At 44.6% G+C, this 20,030-nt stretch overlaps 1 protein-coding gene across 11 annotated transcripts in view; it reads left to right on the top strand.

Moving 5' to 3' along the window:
• The window catches only part of RABGAP1L (RAB GTPase activating protein 1 like), a 1,234,468-nt gene that overhangs the window by 1,135,959 nt on the left and 78,479 nt on the right, over positions 1-20,030 (top strand). For 2 of the 11 annotated variants that reach the window (XM_069231593.1, XM_069231599.1), the window contains one exon: positions 13,979-14,349. The exons of 7 other annotated variants lie outside the window; for them this stretch is intronic. In XM_069231593.1, coding sequence (XP_069087694.1) covers positions 13,979-13,993 — 15 coding nt within the window. In that variant the 3' untranslated portion in view covers positions 13,994-14,349. Of the gene's footprint in view, positions 1-13,978; positions 14,350-17,660; positions 17,727-20,030 lie in introns of those variants that run through there. 2 more of the 11 variants (XM_069231600.1, XM_069231597.1) reach the window with 2 other exon arrangements.

Below are 20,030 nucleotides of genomic sequence, written 5' to 3'. Positions count from 1 at the left end.
ATTAATCATAAAAAATCTAAAATGATTACCTTAAACCGCAGGCCAACCACCCAAGGTAAATGGCATATGAATGGGAAAACCCTAGAGGAAGTAACATCATACAGATACCTAGGATTGGTGGTGGATGCTAGAGGTAATTACATGCCACAAAAAGAGGCTATAAAAAAACAAGACGCAGGCCCTTACTTACGCCTTTTGCAAGCTAGCAAATTCAATCTGTGGTCATGCTCTGAACCCATTAACAGCAGTAATGAGAGCGAAGCTACTTCCAACTATCACCTATGGGACCGAAATAATGAGGGGGATGGAAGTAGGTCTTCTGGATAAGCTTCTGATAAAAACATATAAGCGCGTTTTTCGGCTGCCCGGACGTGTATCGCCAGCCCAGGTCAGACTGGAATTTATGCTGGTCAAACAGTCGTTAGCACCGACCGGCAGCATACATTAAATGCTGCTACAAACTGAGCCGCGCTTCAAAAGGGTCTTTAGCCAATCTAGTCTGGCAGGAAATTATCCTAGAAAGAGGGAACCCCAACTACATAAGGTATCTAGAAAAAAGTAAGAATCTTTTGAGCTTAGATGAGGTATGGAACCGGTCTCTGCCCATCTCCGCTTTCAATAAAGCAGTGAATAAAGCAAGTAAATTACAGAGCTTGTTAGAAGATAAGATCTCATTGGCCAAAAGGGAGCATAGTTGGTTGATCCTTAACTCCTACAAAACATTTAAAGAATCACCACTGATGGCTGGCTCCTACTCACGGAAAATAAAGCAATCCTTTCTCAGACTTAGGCTGGGTGAAGTCCCTACTTTAGACCTCATGCCAAAATGGAAGAAGGAGCGGCAAGTAGGCTCCCGGGAGTGCCGTCTCTGTCATCTAGCAGATGAAAACTTGATGCATGTGGTCTGCATTTGCCCAGCCCTGGCGGCCGAAAGGAGACTCCTACTAAAAAAAGAATTTAACGGTTTAACAATTAGATCATGCAGACAAGCATTAATTGCAGCCTTTAACCCTCGAAATACAATATTGAACATTAGGCTGGTTCAATTTTTGGAAATTTTCACTCTAAAAACCACAGCCTCTCGAAATAACGAACTCAGCGGGAGGGCGGAAACGATAGCGAAATCCCTATAACCCACTTTGAACATCTTAAAGAAGGGAAGGCTCCTAGGTAGTCCATTGGGTTGTTTAGCTTGTGTCATAATAAAGTCTGGTACCAACAACCAGACTTAAGTAGGGGTAAATAAAATCGATAGAAGACCTCCTCCCACTTTGTCCCATTTTTACCAATACCTCATTGGGCTGTCACTGTTTTCTTTATATTTCTTTGTGGAAGGAAACTTTATAAACCATTTCATTTTAAACACAAGATTTTATTTTGCGTTGTATTTTTCTTACCTTCAATAAGTTTGTTCTGTTGCCCTATTATTAATGCCTTATAGCACTAGCATGTTTTTTTTCTTAAAATTTTTATGTGGAAGGAAATTTTACTTACCATTTCACCCTAAGCCAAAGAACTGTAATTGTCTTTTTGCACTAAAATTGTTCTGTTAAATGTTTACGTGGAAGGAAAAGTTTTATGGTTTTAATTAACTAATAAACTTGTTTTTACTTACTTTTAACTGGACAAATGCACCACCAACAACCAGCACTGTGTAAGATAAGTAATAAAGTGTAGTGACTTTTGGAACCCTAGGAAGGATTACATCTTGCCGTTTGGTGCTCCTCTCCTAGTAACAAGGCAAAATCCAGCAGAAATTGTTCCCTTTTATCGTGGATTGGTTAACAGCTCCCTGTGGTAGCCGAATAGCGAGGTGGGCCTCTGCAGCAGCAGCACGCCTTTGCACAGGCTCCAGACACAGGCCAGAATGCTTTGCAAGAAAATTAGCTAGGCGGTGCATGGCATGGCACCATGTGCTGCGGGGTTGTTAGCAGCAGGGGTTGTGAACAACATTATTACAGAGCGGACACAGGCCTACAACATGTCATTCTCTCAGACCACATCGGAGCTCGCGGTGTTTATTTCCCACTCAGTAGAGGGCGCCATAACGTGATGTCTGGTTCTTCCTTTGATACCTCCATGTATGACTGCGTATGCTGCCGCCTAGTGGTAGCATCGAACATCGCTTCTCACACATCCCCTGACTTCAGTGAAGAGCATGGGTCAGTGTGCCCTCAGTGCATGTGTATGACCCCTCACCTTAAAATGACTCGCAAACCAGATTTGTTTTCTTTATTTCACCTTGGAGCTTATTTTGTGATAATTTTCGGGATTGGAATTCTTCTCCATCCTTCCCAAATATTCAAAAGCTCTCCAGAACCCTGCGGCTTGCCTGGCACTGAGCACTGCTTGGCCTGTGCTGCCGTTCTGTGGCACAGGTGGCCTTTGTGGCGCAGGTGGTAATGTATTCCCTCGAGCTCAACCAACGGCCCTCAGCCCCCTTTGCCTGCATCGCAAACCTCGGCTGACGGTTTCTTTTTCACTCCTCGAGGATGCTGGATGTCTAGACATTGAATCCTAAGGGGTTCTTTATTTCACTTCTGATATTTGTAGGCATCTTTTGTTTTGAGAGGGTCTGCCCCTACAAATCACCTGCTTCTCGGGTTCATCGAGGACAGGTTTGTCTAGTAAACGAGCCATTTCGAGGGTGGAGGTGGCATGGTGGTGGAATCTTGTTCTGTTTATGAGAGTGGGTAATACTATGGATCAGAGTGGGTAATACTATGGATTCCAGAATGTCCCTTTGATGATGTCTAGTTATGTTTTGAGACTTACAGTATCATTGTGCACTTTTGCCCCTGCTGTTACACTTTGCACAACCCTTCATGCATATGCGCTGCAGGGCACAGTGCACCATGTTTCGCTCACATGTGCAAACCTCAGCTGCCTCAATCAACATCTGCCACATAGGATATACTATATACAACTCCCTCCCGACCAAGCATTTTCAAAAGGGCGCACAGGACATGAATTTGGAATGAATAGAGTATAAAAATGTAGGCGTTACAAAGACGTATAGAAAAGCTCCAGTACTATACAATACAGTTCATTTAAGGCCTCTCAGGCAAGGCAGACAGTTTCTTTGTCTTAAACACCAGTCACTCTGGGAGCGCCGCTGACATACCTTCCTCTCTTAGAACAGTGAATTCCTCCCTTAGTATAATAACACTACTACACACACACGCACGTACGTGCGAATCGACGCCAGATCTGAAGAAACCACAGAGTAAGAAGAACATTAATAGCAAGCCCTTGATGATCTGTATTTGTGTAAGAAGAGAGATGTGTACTCTACTGTGTCAGGCATCACACCCTACCGAAGCATCTTGGTCATGGATCCCGCTGGTTTATAGACAGTCGGAAATCACCGGAAAAAGCTACACACAGAGCCAACTGTGGAAAGTCAAGACAGGGCATAGAGGTCCTACAGAAGGCGGCATGCCCAACCAGTGTGCGTTTCTGTTCCACTGATGACAGCTAGGAAGCACCAGTTCCCTCTTCAAGTCCTTTGACAAGACAGGCAACGTTTGGGAAGCCAAGGGGAAAAAACACTGGGCAGCATGGTGTTTTGGCACCCAATCAGGACGATGCCAAGGTAATGGTGGAAAGGTGCAGCCTGGTGAGTGACAAACTCGGCATGTTTGTAGACCCTTTCCCCACCAGTAACTTAGTGGACTTCTCTTTTGCGCTTTACAAGTAGAAGAAAAAAAAAAGCAGAACTGCAGGTCTTGTTGACGAGGCTTGTCAGTTTGCCAGTTGCACATCCTTGGGTGTGAGATATTCAGGACAAGGACATTCACTTTCATTGGCCAATAACGGGAAGGTTTTGTTCTCAGAAACCACCAATGATGCTTTGCTTCTAAGTCAGATACTGCACTGAAAGCCTAGTTACTCAGTGTAACTTTAACTCTTGCTGACATATCAGTCCTTCTCATATCTTTACGTCTTTTGAGGCCTTGGAGTCTGCCAAAGAAATGCCAGTAAGGCCCTCTTAAGCAGATTCCAAGAGCTGCAGATTGCATTAGGCCTAAGCTCACCACAGCTCAGGGAACTCTTAAGACGTCCACTTGAATGGCTTATAAAGTGTAAGGGGGGGGGTCAAAAGAAAGTGTGGTAGGTCGTTGAAGCTTACACTCTCTTTGCAGACAATGAGCACTCGGTTTTCTGATTTCTACTCTTTAGATATCAATGTTGTTTTTTTTTTTTTTTTTTTTTTTTGGGGAAGGTGTCAACACTTAGTTTCTGGAGCCGTAAAAACCTTACCTCTAGAGTCCCAGAGTGATAATTTTGAATGTCATTATTTTCTAGTCCTAAAAGAGTTGGATCACCTATTTGCTTTGTAGTGATAAGGGCCACTCCGCGCAAGAAAGCCTGACTTTGAGGCACCCAAAATGTTCAATATAAAATTGAAAATCCATAGAACGCAAACAGAGACTGTAAAACAGAAAAACACAAACAAAAGAGAAAAAAATTAAATAAAAGCAACATCATATGCATAAAATATACATGTTCCTAAAAGGTAATATACCTCCCCCCTTACTAAATATAAAATTCACTTCAAAATCAAAACCTTCACTGACAGACATCCTTCCATCTTCATATCGGAAGACTTTTCTAATCTTGCCATCTCAGTCAGTTCTTATATCTGAAAAGGTACAGGTTGCTTATCTTGTCACAGGTTTTGGAGCAAGTTTTACTGGTAAAGTTTTTGTGGTCTAACAGGCGAGGAGGTTAGTACATCTCCCAATGCCCAACAATGATTGGAAGATCTTTAGTTCTGTAGCGGGGCAGCATGAGTAACTACTAGTGAAGAATCCTTTCCTCTAATCTCAAAGCTGCCACAGAATGTTCACCAGCAAGTTGCCATAGGGTATGGATGAATTCGGGGATTGTTATGTCCAGTAGACTTTCTCCAGCGATACAGCACTTGTCAGTCTTAAATGCTGCTGGATACTATTTTCAGCCCTTGATTCTCAGTTGATGATCCCAAGCCAGGCTTTAGTTAATTTCATGAAGGTTAGACTAATGTAGGGTCAGGCTTTTCATCCATCAGAAACGAATCGGGTGTTACAGGAGGCGGTTAAACTCTTCCAAGCAACATGTGTTACCAGAGAACATTAGGCACCTGCCTAGTGTCCTTCATCAGGATCAGAACTAGATTGACTTAAATAATGTTCTGTTCTTATTCAAATCAAACATCTGATCATGAGAGAATAATAAAGTGTGCTTTCTCACATTTCTAGACCATGTACGAGTGGTGATACCACTGGCCACTCCCTGACACACTCCTGCTGTGGACCAAGAGAATCCTCAAAATTAATCTCATTTGTGACAACTAAATGGCTGATTCAAGGAAACCATTTAGTTACAATTTTGTTCATTTTGATTCTCAAATAAATCGTCTTCAAGCCTAATGGATTGTTTAAAGCAGTTTAGCATCACTGCATAAAAAAATATAAAAACATTGTGTCACAATTGCTTCTACTGCTCAAATCTTCATGCTACAGTGGCTCATCATGCCCAGTGCATTTCGGTTCACGTGACCCTTCGTCAGAGGTTTCTGTAAATCAAACAATAAGTCCATATGTAGACGGTACGGAAGCAGATCTAAAATATAAAATACATCCATGCACCTGTGTGTACATTTAGACACTGGATAGTGACTCTCCTTCATATGAATGATTGTACTGTGTCTAGAGACCAAGGAGTTTCCATCCTCAACAGGCACAGTGCCTGTATGAACAGCTCTGATGTGCAAAATATAGAAAATCTAAACCATCCTGAGAGCTCAGTGCGTCCATTAGAATGTAAAAACAAAAGTCACTGAAGCAAAAGACACGTACGTTGTGAAACGTACGAATTGCAAGAATCACTTCAACCATGCAACTCGCGGCTAAATTAAAAGTGCAGAAATCATAAACCAGTGCTGCTTACAGCTAGCGCCCATTGTCGTCTCTCAGTCGCTAGATACGTATACAGGTGAAATTGTGCTCCCCAACCTATAAACATGGCTTGTCATGTCAAGCGCAAGCACTGCAGTGCGTGCATCCCACTTACCAAAATCCCCACGCTGTGGCTAAAAAGCCTGAAAGTTTACAATGCAGCTAGCATTGCCATGCGCTGCTGAGTACTGCACAGTGATGGTCATGCTGTCCAAGGATTTTTACCAAAACAGGACAGAAGAATGCACTTCAAACTATTAGAATTTAAAGTGAAATTGCTGGTCCCCTCTTAAACCTTTATGATCTTTCCGAGGAAGGATCCTCCTAATGCAGGTGAACAGCTCTACATCTAAGCTCTCTTTCTCTGTACCGGTGGGCCCTCGAGCTGGGAGAGACTGCTCCACATTGAAAAACTCCCCTCGTTACTACATTACCCTGAGAGTGAGAATCTTAGAAGCGGGCGGGCTTAGCCAACTCTGTCGTGCCACTCATGCATAACTGCAGAGTCGTGATATTCCGTAACAATCTGGCATTTACACGTAGACATATACTTACCGTGTTTACTGAAAAGAGGGTGGGTAGGGACTAGGGCCTCCAGCAGGATGTCTTCTTGTTGAAACTGTCAGAGGATCCTCTGCCCATCTCTTCCCCAGTCTTCCCTCTCTGTGATGTATTACAGATTCTACTGTTGCACCTACAGCCTAGCTGGTCGTCTTCAAAAGCAGTTTCTCCTCCGCTGACCTGTTGCCCCAGGAGGGCAGTTGACAGATCGTGCTGTGGTCCATCTTGGACCTTGAGGGGCTAGTTCCTGAAAACATTCTGAGAGAGACACAGATCCTGGCCCAATGCTACATATCCTATCGAAGGAATAGATTGTGCGTTTAGGCTACGATGTGACCTCAGTCCAGCATTTTTTTTTCTTTATTTATATATATATATATATATTTTTTTACTTTTTTCTTTGGCGCAGTCCTGTATTGGTAGTCAACTGCACTATTCCATTAAAATATACCACTCGGGGCAACAAGTGACTACTGAATTTTGTACACTACAAACATCTGTCGGAGCGTTACTTCTTATGAGAGTTATAATACTGGGTATTTGCTGAAATTCCCTATTCCAGCCCACCCCTCGGAAATGTATGCCCATTAGCCGTGTCTGAGCATCAGAGTATCCCTCAGTTCGATCAAAAACTCACACCAATTTGGTGCACACACTGGCCTCTTGAGCCAGTGCCAGCCTCTACCTCAGATTCTTTCACTTGAGACTTCCTACTGACTCCTGCATCTTCTACTCTGATGGTTCTTTCTTTTTTTGATGCTTTTGTTGGTTTTTACAGAGCCACTTGGGTGCTTCGCAGACACACAGTTTTCATTGCTAAGTCTGTCAATAACTTAAACATGGAACAGGGCATCCCTTTACATGTACTTGTCCACAAGTTCTTGCAACCTAGCAAAAGAGACAGTGCACCGTGTGTAGATCAAGTAGGTCGAATGCATACCATCTTTTCAGTGTAACCACTGATTACGTTTACGAGTTCCATTTAGATTTACTGAATGCAAATTCATTTTGTGAATATTATGACGTTCTGCAATGCACCCTCTACCTATGTTGGATACCCCTGCACTAGATTTTAAAATTTCCATTCAGTTTCACTTATACAGAACGTCTTGGCCTCTTTGAATGCAGTACTACCTCAATCACTGGATTTTTGGCTCCTGCACCCTGAAATGTTCCGAACATCATGGACTTGCTTCTTCTTGCTCATTGCACCTCTGCTAAGGATGCGTCATTACATTTCCACAATTGTGTTCTTACTACTAAAAAAATACTGTGCAGCCATCCAGGGATTCCTTGCATTTTCTGTAAAGTTCTGATCACTGGATAAGTGTCCAGGGAAGTATTTTAGGCTGGCAGTTCCCTATGATGTGGATGTTTCAACACGGTTTTGAGCAACAATGAAACCCCCTTCCCCCAACTATCCTCCCTTGGGCCTGTCGAGTGGTGTGTCGGAAAGTGGGACATATGACATGACCCTGATGCAAGAGTAAAGGGTAGTTACCTGTACTCCTCGTCTGTCAAGGCACCCAACTTATGCCCCCCCCCCCCCTTTTGCTTGGACCTTATGGCTGGCAGTAGCTGAGGGTACTGGGGTTCTGCACATGGTGAATAGGGAATAGGCTGAAAGCAATTGGTTTATAGGGACGCACATTCATGGCAAGTTCCAAATTACTGCTTGTTTTGGAGGCTTGAAAGCAGTTTTCAGTGTTCGGTCACTGTGTAGCTTTCATTGGGTCACAGAGGCAGGACCAACTGAGTGCTTGCATGATCAGAAGGTCCTATTCTGATGGATACATCCAACCACTGATTCCTCACCTTTAAAATATCCACAGGCACCAGAATGGATTCAGAAAATTCTTCATTAATGCTCCTGCGCACTGGTAAGTGGCGCCATTTAGCTCTGTGAAAACTCTGTACTGCCATAGAAGTGTCCGAGCAGAGCCACACATAAGAACCACTGCTGCACAAGGACGTTAGTTCCTTTCTTTCTGCAGGCTTTGATGCAGATCTGTAGGTTTGCTCCCTTGTCAATCTTCCAACCACTTACAGATTTTTTCACAGTGAGAACTATGCCCCCACTGAAAAGAACAGGAGGATTCAAGCTGTGCTGAGACTGCAGGAACCAGATGCACAAGGTCTGTCTCAGGTGTTTGGGCTTCGTGCGCACCCTAAGTCATCCGAAATGTGTGCCGCCTTGCACCCGGAGCTGTCAGACTGGCATATGAAACTTTACATCACCAAGCACAGAAGAGGCTCTAAGGCTGCCACCCACTTTTTGACCCCCAACTCTGGTACAGACTTTAGGTCCATGGGAGTAACTTTCATACCGGTGCCAAAAGGTCAAGTGCTGATGCCCATAATGGGCACCGATCCGCCATCCCCTAATCTCGATCAGTGTTGCACTGAAAGATCACAGAAACTCAACCAATTATAATTCAATTTGTCTCTGATCCGAGATGTCTGTCTTGAATTCAACACAAGCAGATTATCTCTGTGCTAGTTGGCTTTCACTGTGACCCAATCCAAGAGGCATCCCATATCCCTCGTGACATTGATGATGACAGCAAAGGGGAAGGATTGCTTCCCCTTTATATACTGATGATGCTTTCTATCCGGACGACCAGTACACCAGCAGGCTAAATACATCCCCAAAACAGCTAGATTCACCACAGGGGCCACCCGCTGAGGAAAGCGCCTGGTTTGCAGTGGTGGTTAGAAGGGCAGCTAAAGTACTAGGATTACAGTGGCTCACCGCTGAGACTAAATCAAATGTGCCCACCAACATTCTGCATCCTGGGTCTATTTCCTCAGAGCAACTTCTGCCATTTAAAGAAGCCCTTACTGATGCCTTCATGGCTACATGCACTAAGTCATGTTCAAGTCTTCTGGTCATTCGGCTCATTGCTTGATGATATCGACCTACCCTTCCTAATGAAACACCCCACAGTGGAGAGCCTGATTGTCCAAGCCTCAGCAAGTAAGGTCAACCCGGGTTCCTTTCCAGACAGGGAATCAAAAATAACTGACACACCTGGAGAAAAATCTATTCTCTTCTGTCAGTCTAGCACTTAGCTTTATCAATGCAGTTTGCTTACTAGGCCAGTACACAGCAGGTGATATTTTACTGGCTGTCCCCAGGGATCTCACAGCCTTGTAAGCTTAATATATTTATAATGGCCAGAATGCTGCAAAGTACAAGCTGTAGGCAAGCCTGGACATGACTGACTGTATCGGCAGGGCTGCTGGCATCATTGTCCTGCTTAAAAGGCATGCCTGTGTGCGGCTAACAGGTATTCTGATGACGTGCTAATGTCTGTCATGGCTATGCCATTTGATGGCATCTGGGTATTTAGGGAAAAGTCTGATTTGGTGCTGGAATGAGTCAAAAACAGTAATGCTGCTGTACACTGCTTGGCTTATCGAGGCGAGTGAAACCATTCCCCCACTAGTTTAGGAAATTTAGAGGCTAATCCAGAGGGTTCGTTTTCAGAAAAAATCAACTGTCACAGCCTGTCGTACAACAACTGCCCCACTCCTTTTATGGGTTTGGGCACTGGAAGCATTAATGTGATTAAGCAGGGACTGTGTTCCTCCACCTCATCCTCCCCTGCTACTGAGCCACTTAGCTTGACCTCAGAGACCTACGTTGGCCAGTAGGTGGCAGGATCCAATGTTATCTCCCCAGCTGGACCCCATCATGTCAGACAGGTGGGACTCACAAATCGTCCAAAAAGGGTGTGTCCTACCTTTTATTTCTACACCTTTCCATATGCCAAACTGCATTTGGGAGGAACACTCTGGAATCATGATGCAGGAGGTCAATCTTATGCTCTTCAGAGGTACCAGTGAAGCATATATTGAAGTCGGAGAGAGGGATGGAATCTTACTCTCACTCGTTCCTCATCCCGAAGAAGGGCAGGGTGTTAGGCCTATTCTAAACCTTTGCCTATTGGACACCCTTTCACTAAAAGACATATTCAAAATGCTCATACTGGCGTAGATTGATTCTTTTTTGGCAACACGAGATTGCATGGTTTCCCTGGACTTGTAGAATGCTTATTTCCTTAAATCCACTTTGTTTGCTGTGCTCCCTTTGGCTTTACCATGCATGGCCACTCAGTTGTTCACAGAAGTGATGGCTTTTGCCTATATTCGTGGTCGGAGTACATGTATTCATGTATGTCCACGCTAGGCTTCTGAAGGTGACCTCACCAGAGTCACTCATGGACCAATTCCAGATGACAGCTGTACTCCTTATGTCATTGGGATTCACTATCAACGTGAAGTCGGACCTGAGCCCCACGCAAAGGATCCCTTTTACTGGGGCAGTCTTCCAACTTAGTTGAGTTCAAGCCCTTTCCTCCACCACAGTGAGCCTGGATACGCAGGACTGATTCTGAAGTTTGGGGATTAGTCCTGGGTCTCTCTGGGAAGGCCTCTAAAGGTTCTTGGTCCCTTGCTCATGTATCCTCGTCACAAAAGCCAGGTGGCACATGCAGGCACTGAAGTGGTACCTTAAATTCCAGTGGCTAAACATCGGGGTTCAGTCGCCAACTCCATCCTGATCTAGAAGGAAACTACATAGCATACTCAGTGATGGTTGGTGGACACACATTTCAACCTTGGCAGACAGATGGCTTACCATTGTGACAGTTGTGTCTGCTGGGTTGGGGATGTCACCAGGGAAAGGTAGAAAAAAGAAGCATCTGGTCTCCAGTGGTGCTCCAGATCCATACTGACCTGTTGGAGCTTTTGGCAATCGATTGAGCCCTGAAAGCCTTACTGATAACTTTCAGAGGAAGGATAAAGCAGGTCCTCTTGGACAACACTACCTCTGTGTGGTTGTGCAAGAAGCAGTGCAAAGTGGTTTCCTGGCTCCTGTGCCAGGGGGCCCTATGCCTCTGACGGTGCCTGAACCAGTGGAACAATTACCTGATCACCAACCCCCTGGCGGCTCCCTGAATGCCGGAGTGGACAAGCTGAGTGCATGACCACAGTATGCACCTTCATCCTGAGGTGGTGCAAGGCTACTTCAATCAGTGGGATACGTTCTGGCTACACCTCATTGCAGTTGACAAGGAAGCAGTGTCAGCAATTCTACAGTATGGAGTTTCCTATAAAATGGTTGAGAGGCAACTTATTCCACCTGAAATGGAAAGAGGGACTCCTGTAAGCCTTTCCTCCCCTACCTCAAAATCTGAGAAAGATCGAGTCAGACTAGGCTCAAGTCCTTATAATCGCCCACAACTGGGCCAGGAGAGTGTATTAGCGGTTTCTCCGGGGCCTGAGCATTTGTCTTCTGATCAGGCTTCCACTTTGGGTGGACATCCTGTTTCAGCAACGTGGCAGGATCATGCATCCAAGTCTCGACAACTTACACCTCTCTACCTCGAGAATTGGGGGGGGGGGGGGGGGGGGTGGCGCAGCTAAGTGCGCTTGGTGACTAAGATGGTCAATGTCACCCTTGTCGCCATGTGCCCTTCAACGAAGTCAGTCTGTGCTGAGCACTGGAATCATTTGGTATTTTTGTGTGGTGCCCAGAACTCAGCCCCCTTTATAAGCTAAACTTTAATTTATCATTTTGTTTTTTCTTTCATTTGTCAAGCAATGTCTTGTGGTGGAACACAGTGAATGGTTATTTGTCAGCTATCTCATCCTTCTTACATTTACCTGCCCAACCATTGTTATTCAAATCACGAATAGTGCTGCATTTTCTGAAAGGTTTGACACACGTTTTCCCCAAGTCATTTGTGATGCCTCAGAGGAACCTTAATCTGGCCTTGACATTTATGTGCACGCCTATTGAGCCAATGGGCTGCTGCTCTTTGAGGCTCCTGACTGACTGTCTTCGTTATTGCCATCACGTCAGCAGGCCATGTAGGTGAACTGCAGGTACTGTTGGAACAGCGCCCTTCAACACCTTTTGCCTGCATAGATAGATATTGAGCGCACGGGCAGCATTCTTTCTTAAATGTGTGACACTCTTTCATGCTGGCTTATTTATCACTCTGCCAGGGTTCTTACCTTGAAGGAGGAAGAGCCACTTTCGTCACCTTGACCTCAGGAGAGCGCTTTGCTTTTTCATCGGCTGCACAAAGGAATACCAGGCAGACAGTCAACTGTTCGTGGGATTTTCAGGCGAGAACAAAGGCAAGGCAGTGCAAAAAATAACCTTGTCCAAGTGGTTAGTCCTCAGCATCAACATCTGCTATGCACTAAGAAGCAGCCTGCTGAGGGCCTGCAGGCTCACCCCACCAGGGCCAGGGCTGCTACAACAAAGTTGGCTTGAGGCGTTCTTGTAATAGCTAACTGCTGGTCTGCCACATGGGTGTCAGTGTCTTGACCAACAGGTCTAGCAGGAAAGTCACTTTGCCCCCTTCGTTCTACAGGACTTTGGTCTGAATTCGCTCCTATACCCTCCACCTCTGAGAGGTTTTCTATGGTATCTGTTAAAAGGTGAGAAGTCTGTGATTAGATCTATCCATCAGAAAAACAAGTTACTTATCTCTTGTAACACTCTGTCCGTAGATTTCTCACTGCCCCCCCACCCTCTCTTTCTGTGGAGTGCCAACTTTGATAGTCTAAAAAGGTTCACATTTAAAGATTGTCTCACTGTCACTTACAGTTTGTCTAAATTATACATCTTAGTACGCAGAAGGAGAAAGATCCCAGAAACAGACTTCTGCGCACAGAGTTGGTGCTTATATGCAACTCCGTTCGATGACTTCTGAGGCAGTATGGAGTCATCTCAGAGCCATTTGGTGCCATCTACTGGCCTAGAACAGTATTGCTGAATAATTTACTGGTTTCAGTTTTGGCACCGGAGGGTTTTGTAAAGATGAGGAATCTGCAGTTAGAAAATCCACAAGAAAGAGCGTTAAAGAAGTTAAGTAACTTGTTTTAAAATTTCAAATCTGATTCAGAAGTACTGTATGTGCATGAGTTCAGAGTAATTAAAAAAAAAAATGCTTTTTCTGGAAACTGATTTTTGTATATCTTGCTACTGGGTAGACTTGTGAAATTATCTTTTACTTCTGAAACTTTTACTTGGGCTGTGCTTGCTTCGCCTCCTCTCTTCCAAAACTACAGAATGTAAGGAGCCATAATATACTCTTTCCAACTATTTTCAAAGATTTCTCCTCTGCATTGTGATACCCAGAGCTAAGAGACACATCATGGAACTCTACAGTGTACAGCTGTAGCCTCTCCTCTACATTGGTACTGTACTGAGTTAAGCGATATTTAGCCCTTTCCAGTGTTACTGAATGACATTGAACAGTGTATTCAGCAGCGTGTGACTTTTTAAACATATTTTGCCTAGTAAGCCTAAATATAAGTTTTGTTGACAGATTTTACGATAAGATGAAACCCAAAAGTCTATTTCTAAACTTAACAAGATGCCTCATTCACAATTGTGGTCCAGTGGCCTGTTCAAGATTGTGTAAGACCTGCTTCTCTCCTTTGTCTCTTTTCAGTTTATATATTTGTAGAGAAAGCACAATATGGTATCCATGAACAATCTTGAGAACTGCAGATGGGCCTCCACATGACGCCAGCGCCGAGTGATGATTCCTTTCTTAACAAAAGCTGTTTCATGCCATGGATACATCTTGACTTCCACTTAATAGAAGGAACGCATCGTAGGTGCCCTTCTTGACTCCAAAGGGAAACTTTAAGCATATTCCACTAGGCAATTATGAAACCTTGAAGGGATAGGCAGACATGCCCTTAAATATCTCAATCGACGCAGGAAAGTAACCGTGGGTTTGATTGGTACCAGAGCAGGTGACTTTCCCATAATCCACTTGGCTGTCTTGAAACTGACCAATAAACGTGACTTTTTCAACATCGGTAGAACAGAGTTTTTTGTATAGAGTATCTTATATTAAGAGCTGCTGCCCTCAAATTTACTAAGTTACTCGCTTATCACTTGCTCAAGCCACCTTGAATCTGTTCCTCTGTTCAGAAATAGTGATCACAGGAGAAAAAAAATCACAAAATCAAATGGCCCATTTTCCTTTGGGACAACCTGTGGTTCCATACCCACTGCCCTCTCCTGGATGGCAACGTTGGAAGACCCCAGGTCCCTGACCTTGGGTTGAAGGACATTTTCATTGATTCAGAGTATGTCATGGACACATTGTGAACACTCTTCTGTAGAGTTCTCTAACTCCCTATTCGAAACAGAGGGTAAGAGATGTACTATGGCGCAAGTTATAGGGCTATGTGATTACAGTTGTGTGATTTAGTCTCACATGTTGGGATTAGGGCGTCTTTAGGACAGTGCGATCGGTGCGGCCGTACCTAGTGCTGACCTGGATTGGGGGGCGCTGACTTCAAGGGGGGGGGGGCTGTGTTTAGCAATAACTTAGAAACTTGCGATTTAAAAGAACCTCCTGAAAAGTTTCTTGTGTGTCCAGCCTTCACGAAGCACTTAAAATGTCAAGATACCTCTTGTGATTAATGTTCCTGCTAGGGAGAGAAATTAGAGTATTGTCCAGCGGCAGCTTTGACTTGCCATTGAGTTAATATGCCTGCTGCAAAGAACAGAACTATATTTTATGTGGATAGTTGAGTGGATTAGTAACGCCAGCCTTTACAACCGCTTTTAAAACAAATGAATGTAAGTGAAAGGGGAGCTATGGAGAGACAAGGGGTGCATTTGCCGCCTGGTAGTGAGGGAATCCAAGGGGGTGGTCATGGGGTGGGGGGACCCCAAAAAAGACTGTTGCACAGGGCTCTACCAGCGCTAAAGCCGGCCCTGGGGGGGGGGGGTATAAGGCAAAGTTTCTAAATGTAATGATGTGTTGGTGGAAACTACACGAGCTGTGGTTAATTAAAACTTGCCTGGGTTGTATCCATAGCTTCTGTAATCCTGGTTCCTTCAGATTGTAATTTTGGGTTGAATCGTCCATCCTACAGAGGCCTGCTCTAATTTCCTGCAGTGACATTTGAATGGTGCAGCTGCGGTTTGAACTTCACTGTGCTCGGGTCATCTTAGTGTATATGAAAATATCCTGGGCAAGCTCGTATGACAATTGAATACTTCTCAGGGAGAATTGAATCACCAGTTAGTTGTTAACCATGAATGTAATTCCCACTCTAAAAAGTGCACAGTGTATCTCATGCAGTCCGCCCTATTACCCAATATTACAATGAGATTCTTTTTCTAGAACTTTTTATTAGATTTTTTACTGCAAAAAATCATTAGAAACTGGTCGTCAGCAGGCAGAAATAACTTTTAAATTGATAGACCTTTGGTGCATGGAGGCCGGCAAGGCTTGCCCTGAGACCAACAATAACAAAGTGCTGAGCTCTCGGTAGCAATGACCCTATCAAAAACAATAGCAACACACCCACCAGAAGCACCAAAACCCATTTTGTTCAAACTATTGATTTATTCCTCTCCTCCGAACCCTGCCTGGTGCATGGCTCTAGGTGTATCCCACGGTAGGTCGCCCATCCTTCCCATATTTTATAATATTTCCGGGGGTGCCCCTTTGGTACATAAATAGGACGCTCCAGTCCTAGACTGCGATCTATTCCCTCCTTCCACCAATGAGGGAGCAAGGGCATCTTTCCCGGCCTTAGCAGTGTCCGGTTTGGCTATGCACAAACCGCAGCAAGGCTCGCTTCATTGGAGATATGCATCCAGAGTGCATTGTGTGGTCCTCGGCAATGTTAGTCCCAACACCCCCTCCAAACAGTTGAAGACACCCACCCGTAGGGGCCAGGACAGCGCAACCCCAAACAGTAAGTAGGTAGACACCCATTTCGGACTGGCAATGCAGACAGGCTGCAGACACAATCAGTCCCCTCCTCCACAGCCTTTTCCTCATGAAGTAGACCCTGTGTAGGAAGTACAGCTGTATGAGGGGATACTGGAGGCCAAGGCAGTCTCTCTGGGGAAGGCCAGCACCTCTTTTCAGTCCTCAGCTTCAAGGGGGCCCAGGTCACGGCCCGTACCTCCTGCAGGGGCCCAAAAGTGTCTGGTGTATTAATTATTTGGGACCGGAATATGACTGAGATCTTGTGGTGTGGGATGTTTGTCATGAGAATTTTACCTTCAAATGGGCTAAATTCAGGAATCTCTTCTAGGTGTGTTATGTATGGCGTAAGAGTGTGGCAGAGTTGAAGGTATTTCTAGAATTGGGTTTTGTGGAGGTTGTACTCCTTTTGTAGGTCAGCTAAATTCTTTAGTGAATTCCCTTTGAGCACATCCCCCAGCCGGAGCATTGGAGGGTCACTCTAGGTTGAGCAAGCGCTCCCCCTCCTAAAAATGTATTCTGTAGTAAATAGTTGGGCACACATGCTTTTAGTGGGGTGATGTGAAGTCTGTCAGATTTCACCTGACTTTTTTATATTCCCACACTGACAAAAACACACACACTTAATCTCTATGTTTTGAAGGCCCTAAAGGTTGATTAGTTTGAAAAATACGTTTTAAGTACCCCCTAACAATCCTCCATCCTCCCTCTTTCCGGTGCCCCCTTTGTGTCTTGCTTTCCACATAATGCGTTTCAAGAAGATGTCCTGGCGCGATTGTTGGGGAATCTGAAGCTCACCCCCATATAATGTACTTCTTCACCTCAGGTCCCTGGCAGTAAAGTGCTGGTAAGCCCTGGCTTCTGAAATAAAGCGCTTGTTAGCTCTGGCCTTTAGGGTAAAGTGCTTGTCACCCCTGACCTTTGGTGCAGAGTGTCTGTTAGCCCTGGACTCCGATGTAAAGTATTCATAATTCCTGGCGTTGTGTGTAAAATACTGATTAGCCCTGGCCTTTGCTGTGAAGTGGTTGTTTAGCCGTGACCTCTGGTAGGAGGTGGTTGTCAGCCCAGCGGCTGGGTGTAAAGCAGTGATCAGTAAGTTCCTTTACTGTAAAGCAGGGTCAGCCCTTGGCCTCGAGTGTAAAGCACTAGTCGCCCCTGGTTCGCTCATAAAGAGGTTGTTTTATTATTTAACATGACCACGTGATCGAAACGAAGCCCTACTTGCTATCCCCACTGTGGCCTGTGAGTTTCCTTTCCTGCCCCTCCTCTGGCCCTCTAGCTCCTGCTTATCAGAGAGTTGTTTACGGGGAAGGCCTATCTGGGAGTGCCAGCTACTCTCTCGGTTGCTTCCTGGAAGGGTTTGGTTTTCCTTCTGTCATCTGAAGCTCACGAATAACACTTCACCATGTATTTTCTGTCTCGATTTGAAAGGGGTTGCACTGCGACTGCTTGGACGGTAAGTCTCCATATACTTGTTGAGTGCCAGTGTCCGTCTTCCTGGAAGTGCAGTATCCCCCTCCGAAGGGCTCCCGGGAACCTTCTGGCTGAACCTGCTTTCTTAGAAAAGATAAAGGGGAGATCTATGTGCATGGATAATATCCATTCACATTGTCAACGACACACACAGAATTCTTTAACGGTGCCTTAAATAATAGGTGTGCTGATTACTTAAGTTCCCCAGTGTGTATTAGTTACAGAGGTGTCGAAGCAGGAACGCACGTGAGCTTAGGTTACAGGAGAGTGTCTGCAGCATTCACTATGCCAACTGAGCAAACCCATAGAGCACAGGCTGTCTTTTCATACCTGCTATTTATTCCACATGTAAATAAGTGTAAAGCAAAGCCACCAAGCAGGGGTAAAGTCGAAGCTAGAAGAATACAGTGCCGTAATATTGCATGCCAAGGAGTTTGAAACTAAGGCCTTGACTGTAGATTACAGAAATATAATTGCTATCAACGTGGCTCAGCCAAGCAGAAGAGAACCAAGCCAGGCCTTAAATGAGCACTGGCAAAGCCGATAGCTCTGATGCTGGCTAACAGCCTTTGTCATTGCTCATGTTGGTTTTTGCTGTTTTTTTGTCATGGTTTTTGCAAAACATTGTATAAAAAAAGTATATATTTGGTTTCAAAAAATTACAAATTGACATGACACTTAAGGGGACTACAGTTTGTGGGTGTGCTGCTTGTGAAAGTGCAGAATGCCTTCACTCACAGTTAAGTTAGCCAGCGGCTGATGAGCACTGCCCAGTGCTCTATGCTGTAGTGGGCAGCAAAAAAATGTTAAAGACATAATAAGCCAATGATGAAGAGGGGTGGCTGAAAGCCCCTGTAAGTAAATAGATTATACATATCATTTTAGTAATATCAAATGGTCCAGGCCTACGCCAGACCTAAAAACGACTGCCTTTCATTTGCAGGATATAATAGGACTTGGTCTGATACCACCATCAGCCCGGGGGCACTGCTGAGAATGCAGATGAAGGCAGAATCGGAATCAGAAAACTGGAATGCGGTACAATGAGTTGCAAGAGAACAAATACTTCTTAGCTACTGAATGATCCAAATTGAAAACAAGTTTGAACAGTTCTGCAACGTGGTCTAAAAGTTGAATCCAACCTTCAAGATCCACAAACTGGGTGAATTTGACTCCAGGCCCTTCCTTTCCAGAATAGTTTTTCCTTACATTAACCACAGGGGCAACTGGCACAGGATCCACCCAAGAGTGATCAGTACCATCTCCTTCGTGTAGACTGTCAGCCCGGGCACTATGCCACAAGAATTGCCAAATGGATTTGAGTGGAGAGGAAATGGCGGCTGTGTACTTTCTGCGCACACACTTAGTAACAGATATTCCAATTACAGGTACATTAGATATTATCAAGTACTCCCACTGGTTGCTCAAAAGATGAAGAAAAGCCACTAAGTTTTCTTCAGAAGGACAATGTCCATGGACATAAACAACAATCCCAAGCCCTGGAGCAGTAGTTGAAATACACTCCTGCGAGCTGTCTTCTCGAATGCTTTATCATCGCTCAGTACTTCAATGAGCACCTGCTCTAGGAACATCTCGAATACTTTTCTCAGCCCTGGTGAAGTCAACTAGGATACAGATATACAGAGACAAAGCACGTGTTGCTCATGCTGACCTTGATTTGTGAATAAAGACTACAAGAATACTGCTCACAGAGGAGGGGATTCTGACTATTGTTGGTGAGCTCGAGATTGTTGTTTATGTTCAAATCGATTTGAAACTTCCCCTTTGCAAATTTTAGCCGACATTAAGTTTTACAACACTTAGCTGCCGTGTTTGACTACACTTTTTATTGGTGTATTCCCTAACCATTTTTGATAGGGTATGTTTTTTTTCTTCTTCACTGAAAAGCATCCTACCAAAGTTGTAATGATAAACCTTGAACCCGAAATAATGTCAGACGGGCTGAGTCAGAAATGTTCCCGGAGTAGGTGCTCATTGAAGTACTGAGAGATGGTATGGCATATCCACCTGCCACAGAGTTATAGTAACACATAGCAGTATGAATCCAGCAGGTCATTTATTCGTGGACGGCCAACCTTCACCTTCCAGGATAGATGAAATAAAGAGCTCCGAGCTTGGTAGTAATAGCACCTAATATTAAAGCACCAAAAATTAATAATATATCGTGCTGGACACTCTAGAAGACTACATACAAATCTGCTGTGACTGGTTGTCGTATGAGCCGACTGGTCCATTTTCCTCTGCCCCAGTCATCTCTGGGAGCTAT

The sequence above is a fragment of the Pleurodeles waltl genome, chromosome 4_2 (assembly GCF_031143425.1).
Source record: "Pleurodeles waltl isolate 20211129_DDA chromosome 4_2, aPleWal1.hap1.20221129, whole genome shotgun sequence".
NCBI classification, from domain to species: domain Eukaryota; kingdom Metazoa; phylum Chordata; class Amphibia; order Caudata; family Salamandridae; genus Pleurodeles; species Pleurodeles waltl.
The sequence above is the reverse complement of the archived record's forward strand: the minus strand, read 5'-3'. Positions and strand labels throughout refer to the sequence as shown.